The following is a 9518-nucleotide window of genomic DNA, read 5'->3' as shown; positions in this document are numbered from 1 at the left end:
GTGTGTGTGTGTGTGTGTGTGTGTGTGTGTGTGGGTGTGTGTGTGTGTGTGTGTGTGTGTGCGTGGGTGCGTGCGTGTAGAGCGATTCAGACCAAACTACTAGGCCGATCTTTATGAAATTTTACATGAGAGTTCCTGGGATTGATATCCCCGAACGTTTTTCTCCTTTTTTCGATAAATGTCTTTGATGACGTCATATCCGGCTTTTCGTGAAAGTTGAGGCGGCACTGTCACGCTCTCATTTTTCAACCAAATTGGTTGAAATTTTGGTCAAGTAATGTTCGACGAAGCCCGGACTTCGGTATTGCATTTCAGCGTGATGGCTTAAAAATTAATTAATGACTTTGGTCATTAAAAATCTGAAAATTGTAAAAAAAAAATAAAAATTATAAAACGATCCAAATTTACGTTTATCTTATTCTCCATTATTTTCTGATTCCAAAAACATATAAATATGTTATATTTGAATTAAAAACAAGCTCTGAAAATTAAAAATATAAAAATTATTATCAAAATTAAATTTTCCAAATCAATTTAAAAATACTTTCATCTTATTCCTTGTCGGTTCCTGATTCCAAAAACATATCGATATGATATGTTTGGATTAAAAACACGCTCAGAAAGTTAAAACGAAGAGAGGTATAGAAAAGCGTGCTATCCTTCTCAGCGCAACTACTAAACCGCTCTTCTTGTCAATTTCACTGCCTGAACGGTGGACTGACGATGCTATGAGTATACGGTCTTGCTGAAAAATTGCATTGCGTTCAGTTTCATTCTGTGAGTTCGACAGCTACTTGACTAAATATTGTATTTTCGCCTTACGCGACTTGTTATATTTAGTCAAGTTTTGACTAAATATTTTAACATCGAGGGGGAATCGAAACGAGGGTCGTGGTGTATGTGCGTCTGTCTGTCTGTCTGTGTGTGTGTGTGTGTAGAGCGATTCAGACTAAACTACTGGACCGATCTTTATGAAATTTAACATGAGAGTTCCTGGGTATGAAATCCCCGAACGTTTTTTTTTCATTTTTTTTTATAAATGTCTTTAGATGACGTCATGTCCAGCATTTAGTGAAAGTTGAGGCGGCACTATCACGCCCTCATTTTTGAATGGGATTGATTTTTTGTTCAAGCAATCGTCCACAAAGCCCAGACTTATGTATTGCATTTCAGCTTGGTGGCTTAAAAACTAATTAATGACTTTGGTCATTAAAAATCTGAAAATTGTAAAAAAATATAAAAATTTATAAAACTATCCAAATTTACCTTCATCTTATTCTCCATCATTTGCTGATTCCAAAAACATATAAATATGTTATATTCGGATTAAAAACAAGCTCTGAAAATTAAATATATAAAAATTATTATCAAAATTAAATTGTCCAAATCAATTTAAAAACACTTTCATCTTATTCCTTGTCGGTTCCTCATTCCAAAAACATATAGATATGATATGTTTGGATTAAAAACACGCTCAGAAAGTTAAAACAAAGAGAGGTACAGAAAAGCGTGCTATCCTTCTTAGCGCAACTACTACCCCGCTCTTCTTGTCAATTTCACTGCCTTTGCCATGAGCGGTGGCCTGACGATGCTACGAGTAAAATGGCATTGCGTTTCATTCTGTGAGTTCGACAGCTACTTGACTAAATATTGTATTTTCGCCTTACGCGACTTGTTATAATTATTTAGTCAAGTTTTGACTAAATAATTTAACATCGAGGGGGAATCGAAACGAGGGTCGTGGTGTATGTGCGTGTGTGTGTGCGTGTGTGTGTGTGTGTGTGTGTGTGTCTGTGTGTGTGTGTAGAGCGATTCAGACTAAACTACTGGACCGATCTTTATGAAATTTTACATGAGAGTTCCTGGGTATGAAATCCCCGAACATTTTTTTCATTTTTTGGATAAATGTCTTTGATGACGTCATATCCGGCTTTTCGTGAAAGTTGAGGCGGCACTGTCACGCCCTCATTTTTCAACCAAATTGGTTGAAATTTGGGTCAAGTAATCTTCGACGAAGCCCGGACTTCGGTATTACATTTCAGCTTGGTGGCTTAAAAATTAATTAATGACTTTGGTCATTAAAAATCTGAAAATTGTAAAAAAAAAAAAAAAATTTATAAAACGATCAAAATTTACGTTTATCTTATTTTCCATCATTTGCTGATTCTAAAAACATATAAATATGTTATATTCGGATTAAAAACAAGCTCTGAAAATTAAATATATAAAAATTATTATCAAAATTAAATTGTCCAAATCAATTTAAAAACACTTTCATCTTATTCCTTGTCGGTTCCTGATTCCAAAAACATATAGATATGATATGTTTGGATTAAAAACACGCTCAGAAAGTTAAAACAAAGAGAGGTACAGAAAAGCGTGCTATCCTTCTTAGCGCAACTACTACCCCGCTCTTCTTGTCAATTTCACTGCCTTTGCCATGAGCGGTGGACTGACGATGCTACGAGTATACGGTCTTGCTGAAAAATGGCATTGCGTTCAGTTTCATTCTGTAAGTTCGACTTGACTAAATAATGTATTTTCGCCTTACGCGATTTGTTGTTCTTCTGAAGGATAAGGAGAAATTTGGACAAATGCGATGTAGTTGATAACTTCTAACTGAGCAAAGTTTGTCTGCACGAATAAGCCCCATGCCATTGTGCTGCTACCAAACAGGACAACATTTAGATTGTTTTCTTCATTTGTGTACTATCACTGGGAAGGGAAAGACAGAAATGTTGGTGAGGGAGGGGGATTTTTGAGGGTGGGGTGATCAAAGGTGTTCCCAGAAGCAGCAACCATCGCCTTGACCACAGCTTACCTCCAACTCCGTGCCAAAAGCGGCCAGCTTAGCTAAGTATACTTCCCGCAGTCGACTTCGCCAGGTTAATTTGAGGCTTCAGACAATCTTGTGCTTTCCAGATAAGCTTTTATGACTTTTTTCTTTGTTTGCATTTATTTTGTTTATGCCAAGATACAAATACAACTTCAGTGTCTGCTGGAACCGCTAAATAAAGCTAGAAGCACAGTCTGAAAAAGGCCCTCTCCAAAAACTGAACATGACAGACTAAAGTCACAATAGAAAAAAATCCAAATTATCTCCCCTCATCTATGTGCACTGACCTAGCATTTCTTGTTGATGTTTTCAAATGGAAAAAAACAACAACCATGCAAAACAAAAACCCATGCAAATAAAAAACACTAAACACCTCTTCTTTATCTTCTTCTGTGTTTCTCAGCTTTATACTCCCAAGATCTTAACTCATTCGAGGCGCAGCTAAATTTCCCCTGTGTTCCCTGCCAACGCGCGATTTAGAGCCATTTTGAAAAAAATATTAAAAATCAACAACACAAGATAACCTTACATACCTTATGTTTTTGCAAAGTTTGAAACTTACTCTTTTAGAAAATATATGAAACATTTGAAAGTACATACCTTTTGTTGTCTTCATATCCACGCAAAATATCCAATTTGAAGCAAAACAAAAAAACTTTCTACGTCATGGGTTCATCATACACAATGTCATGATCGACACTTGCATTGCCCGAATCATCACCCAAATGATCGTCCATTGGCACAAAATCGTCACCAGAATCTAAAATATCATCTCCACTATCATCATCACTGAGGTCAAGATCAGAACCGTACTGAATAACACGTTCTAGCACTCTTTTCAAGTTACTACGTCTCAGCAGAACGATCCGCCATCTTGGAAAAGTCAAAACACGTGGGTCGCACACCGTCAACAAAATTTTTATTAATCCCAACAATTTAAGGGAAGGAACTGTTTACAGTGAATGGTACCACTGTAGACAGATAGAAGTTCATTGCAGGGGTTGTTTCCCTTGGTCAGCAGGACCGTTTACACCGTTAAAAATTCGTGATATCCGTCGGAACTCAAGTGCCGGCACGCAGCCAACGCTAAACACAGATGTCGGAATTCCAGTTCCGACGCGCCTCGAATGAGTGAGAGGTGTGCACGCTGCACCAGATTTTACCCTGCCACAGGGTATTCGGTCTTCGAGAGTGTCCATGCTAGTTATCTCTGCGTTTTTCAAAGTCCCTAGATTTTGAAATTCAAAATCTTTCACCTGCACATCAATCTGTTTGTATGGATTTGGGCACGAGGGTAGTACAATCCTGTTTATTTAAAGTCTGCATTGATGAGTCACTCTGGGAAATACAAGATGCGTTTTAAGCATTTTTAAGGGCCGACGGAGGCTCTTTTCTGACACAATTAGAAATTAGGTGTATCATTTCCAGGCCTGGGTACATATCGGGTATTAGAATTCTGAATATTTTTTGAAGAGCCACCAATACAAGAAACAAGAAGGGCAAAGCCCATACGACTCACATGCTTTACACATTTTTCCTACCAAAATACATGTGACCTTGACCCAAGGTCAAGGTCATCCAAGGTCATGCAACACAAAGCTGTTAATTCAAGACATAGGAAGTACAATGGTGCTTATTGGCTCTTTCTACCATGAGATATGGTCACTTTTAGTGGTTCACTACCTTATTTTGGTCACATTTCATAAGGGTCAAAGTGACCTTGACCTTGATCATATGTGACCGAATGTGTCTCATGATGAAAGCATAACATGTGCCCCACATAATTTTTAAGTTTGAAACAGTTATCTTCCATAGTTCAGGGTCAAGGTCACTTCAAAATATGCATACAATCCAACTTTGAAGAGCTCCTGTGACCTTGACCTTGAAGCAAGGTAAACCAAACTGGTATCAAAAGATGGGGCTTACTTTGCCCTATATATCATATATAGGTGAGGTATTGAATCTCAAAAACTTCAGAGAAAATGGGAAAAATATGAAAAATAGCTGTTTTTTAGGCAACATTTATGGCCCCTGCGACCTTGACCTTGAAGCAAGGTCAAGATGCTATGTATGTTTTTTGGGGCCTTGTCATCATACACCATCTTACCAAATTTGGTACTGATAGACTGAATAGTGTCCAAGAAATATCCAACGTTAAAGTTTTCCGGACGGACGGACGGACGTCCGGACGGACGGACGGACGTCCGGACGGACGGACGGACGGACGGACGGACGACTCGGGTGAGTACATAGACTCACTTTTGCTTCGCATGTGAGTCAAAAATCATTACTTTTCCTTTGTTCAAAATGTTCCTCGGGCCCACTGCAAAAAAAAAAAAAAAAATAAAATAAAATAAAACCCGGAATATTGCAATTCTAGTGTTAGGCATGAACACATTTATCCTGCATGAGTGAGTGTAAATGGTTGACCCTCAGTTCTCGAGAGATTTCCTTCAAGCCCTGGAGAAGGTCGTTTTCTGTAACCTACACGTACTAGCTCAGAAACAATCTTTAGTCAGAAAATGATCGAGCTCACATGCCCCCCCCCCCCCCCCCCCCAACCACTTAGAACCTTTACTGCTGGAATTCCATAATCACATTTACACTGGACATTCCGAAAAAAAGGCCTTTGCCTAAAACCTCAAATGACAGACAATGGAAAAAAATCCAATGTATCTCCCTTGATCTACCCACTGACATAATAATAATAATAATAATAATAATAATAATAAAGATAGCTTATATAGCGCCGCTTCACAAATTTAACTATGCTCTTAGCGCTGTACATCGAGATATAACAATTTCAATAATATAAATACAAAGATGATATTATCATAATACACATAAATTTACAAATATCACTCACGTGCATACATCCTCGTGCACACCACGCGCATACACACTCCCACTCATTAACAAGTGCTTCCATCCCCCTGCCACTGAGATGTTCACATACCTCCCTGGACAAGCTCACACCATGTCCGTCTCCTCTCTAGACTGTACATACACTCAGCAAGAAAAAGAAAGACTAAATGCAAATTTCATACACAACCCTATAGCTCAATCAAAGCTGAAGCAACAATACAACCAAAAAAAAAAAAAAAAAAAAGACACATTCAAACAACGAATCTAACTTCACCTCTAACAGTCTATAAAGATGGCAAGAACAATTTACAAGGATTCGCGAAAAAAGGTGGTGCGTTTTAAGGGAACTGCGGAAAGAGTCCTTAGAAGCAGAATGGCGAACGGAGGAAGGGAGAGAATTCCAGACAATGGCAGCCGCAGAAGCAAACGAGCGATCTCCAAAAGAAGGCAAGCTTCGCTCGAGAGTTTCCAGTTTGCGACTGTCAGCGCGTGAGCGGAGGTTGTAGTCAGAGGGATTGTCATATGTGACGAGCAGTTCCTTGAGGTATTTAGGGCCATCTTTAAATTTGGCAGAGAAACAGATACAAGCAAGCTTGTATCTGATACGAGCGGACACGGGAAGCCAATGAAGGGAACGAAGAAGTGGTGTGACATGATCAAACTTCTTAGAACGATATATCAATTTGGCGGCAGAGTTGTGTACCTTTTGGAGTGACTCAACAAGTTTTTGATCACAGCCATAGAACAGGCTGTTGCAATAGTCTATTCTGGATAGAACTAGAGAACAGGCTAGAGTTTGAGGGGCTTGGGGGGTAAGATAGTGGCGGATAGAACTGATTTTCCTTACGTTACTGTACGCAATTGTGCGGATGTTTTGGACGTGCTGGGAAAGGTTGAGGAAGTGGTCGAAGGTAACGCCAAGATTAGTCACAGAAGAGACAAAGTTGACGTCACTATCGCCGACATGAATGCTAGAAGGCAAAGAATGTTCAGGGAAAGATCTGTACTGGGACCTGACAAGCATGGATTCAGTTTTCGAGTCGTTTAGCTGTAGTTTGTTATCCGTCATCCACGCCTTTACAGCAACAACACAGTCTTCCATTTCACTCACAGTGGTATCAATTTGATCAATCTCACTGTCTTTGTACAACTGGTTGTCGTCTGCAAAGGCGTGGTGATCGATAGGATACTGTTTGACGAGGTTAAAGAGGGGGTTCATGTACAAAACAAAAAGAACTGGACCCAACACGGATCCCTGAGGAACACCGAACTGAAGGACTGTGGATTCTGAACTGATGCCGTTTACAACGACTGTTTGAATCCTATCCGAAAGATAGGATTCAAACCAGGACAGTGCAGAACACATGGCTATGCATGGCCACATTTCTTGTTGATTTCTTTGCATGGGCACAGACACTGCTCCACGTTTAATAAGGGTTCCATATGAATGAAACATAACAAGAAATATTGACATCTGTGCATGCTGATGCAGGCGATAACTTTTGACTGAGCAAAATCTGTCTGCAGGAAGAAGCCTTACCCTACACCTTTCTGCCGCTACAGAATATAAGAGAACGTACAATAATGTTAGCTTTCTCTGTGCTATCACTGAGACGGGAAAGAGGGACATGGAGTGAGGTGGGTGGGGAATAGGAGATAGAGCGACAAATCTTTGGGGGTGGTCAGTTGGTAGAGCACTGGACTTGTGATCCTGAGGTCGCAGCTTCCAATCCCAGCAGGGACGGACACAGGTCAACTTATGAGCAGATTTAGAGACAGTATCCATGTTCCACCCCCATGCCACCACAGTGGCACGTAAAAGACCTTGATCATTCTGCCATAAGTGCAGGTGGCTGATTAGGCCAAAAAAAAAATAGGTCTGTTTACGGTAACCCGACCGACCCTAGTTTTTTCGCGCGACCCTAGACTTTTTTTGGGCATTTGGGGGGGAAAAAAAAAGAAAAAAAATCTTGTTTTTTTTTGCAAAATAACGTAAAAATATGGTTTTTTGAAAAAAAAAAAAAAAAACAAAAAAAAAAACAATCCCGACCTACCGACCCTATTTTTTGGGCCTATGTTACCGTAAACAGACCTATTTTTTTTTTTTGGCCTTACACCTAAACTCGCAGACACCTGGGTAGCGCGACTCTTGTTGGTGCTAGCTTTTCACTGGGAGGAATTTCCCAGCATTGGGATACTAGAGTAAATAAGATTAAATGAAATAAAGGGTGTTTGAGGAATCAGCAACCAACCCACGGCTTGACCACAGCCTACCTCCAACAGCTGGTGCACACTCTGGAGAATGGTTGGCTCCTCGGACGTGTCTCGCAGGATTCCTCCCTTCTCGTACTTGAACCTGAAACAAAGCGGTTTTCTACAATCAGTATTCTTCACCTTTGATGCCATATTCTCCATTCCAGAACTGAAACAACTGATCTTCCATGCCGACCATTAAAAAACCAAAAGTAACCTTTATTTTCGTAAGATAAAGAGCTTATTAATATTACTATTGACAGCAGAATCCTATGATTTTAATGTTTCAATCATTGACTCGACTGTGCTTCCCCTTCTTCTCCAACGTTTGACGGTTGTGTCCCTCATAATCTTAGGCCTGCTGATCTTATGAACTCGCAAGTTCGGTCATCTACAGTTCCCCAAAATGATTGACTATGCACAAGCACCAGCAACACAGCAAACAGTAAATAGGCAGAATAATCTTCAAATAATACACACACGGGAAAGACATGGGAAGAAAAATTAAATAGGAAGAATAGTAATAATAATATTGATATAAAGCGCACATATCTCACCACAAGGCGCACTCATACACATTCTTTCGCATTAACAACTCAAGCGCACTCATATAGATTTACGCATAAATTACATGAAGATGACAAGGCAACAACACAAACAGAGACACGGCACTCAAAAGTAAGCATGAAAAAGACAAGAACATTTCAAATAGTAGCAAGAAGGGCAGAAAAACACTACATGCAAACACTCCACAAGGGAACTAACTCTTTGTGCAGATCATCAAACCTCAATTTTTCAGCGTCTTTATAAATGCTGACGTTTAAGGTGTTCTCCCTCAACACTTGCGCCCCCTGCTGGCTGTGTCTTACAAGGGAGGCGACTATATCTGCTGGATGTTGTGATCGCTCAGCGTAGTCTCCATCTGCTTCCACAGCTGGTCCTTGTTCAGGTTGCTGCAAAACACCACACAGCACTCAGTACTCACATCTCACTGTGTGTCAGCCTACACACACATTCTCTTTCTTTTTTGCATTTACCTCAGATTCCTCCTTCTTGAGCATTCCTAAACCATGCCAAATGATACGTCTAGTTCTTTACACAAATTCTACTGTACATCCCATCCCTCCCGTTTCAATTTGAACACCAACGGTGGGGCTCGCCTCAGAACAAAAAAACAAAAACAAAAAAAGTCGCGTAAGGCGAAAATACAACACTTCGTCAAGCTGTGGAACTCACAGAATGAAACTGAACGCAATGCAATTTTTCAGCAAGACCGTATACTCGTAGCATCGTCTGTCCACCGCAAGAAGAACGGGGTAGTAGTTGCGCTGAGAAGGATAGCACGCTTTTCTGTACCTCTCTTCGTTTTAACTTCTGAGCGTGTTTTTAATCCAAACATATCATATCTATATGTCTTTGGAATCAGGAACCGACAAGAAATAAGATGAAAGTGTTTTTAAATTGATTGCGAAAATTTAATTTTGATCATAATTTTTATATTTTTAATTTTCAGAGCTTGTTTTTAATCCAAATAAATATTATAACATATTTATATGTTTTTAGA

The 9518-nt window shown here is 39.6% G+C and overlaps 1 protein-coding gene across 1 annotated transcript; it reads right to left on the bottom strand.

Moving 5' to 3' along the window:
- Nucleotides 1-7975: 7975 nt before the first annotated feature.
- LOC138956160 (uncharacterized) lies at nucleotides 7976-9191 on the bottom strand (the record flags this gene model as incomplete). The annotated part of the gene is given in 3 exon segments (XM_070327598.1): nucleotides 7976-8057; nucleotides 8741-8907; nucleotides 8992-9191. Coding segments are annotated over 3 exon segments (273 nt in total), but the record flags the coding sequence as incomplete, so codon positions are not given.
- Nucleotides 9192-9518: the final 327 nt, after the last annotated feature.

Source organism: Littorina saxatilis, unplaced genomic scaffold, assembly GCF_037325665.1.
Source record: "Littorina saxatilis isolate snail1 unplaced genomic scaffold, US_GU_Lsax_2.0 scaffold_445, whole genome shotgun sequence".
Classification (NCBI taxonomy): domain Eukaryota; kingdom Metazoa; phylum Mollusca; class Gastropoda; order Littorinimorpha; family Littorinidae; genus Littorina; species Littorina saxatilis.
The sequence above is the reverse complement of the archived record's forward strand: the minus strand, read 5'-3'. Positions and strand labels throughout refer to the sequence as shown.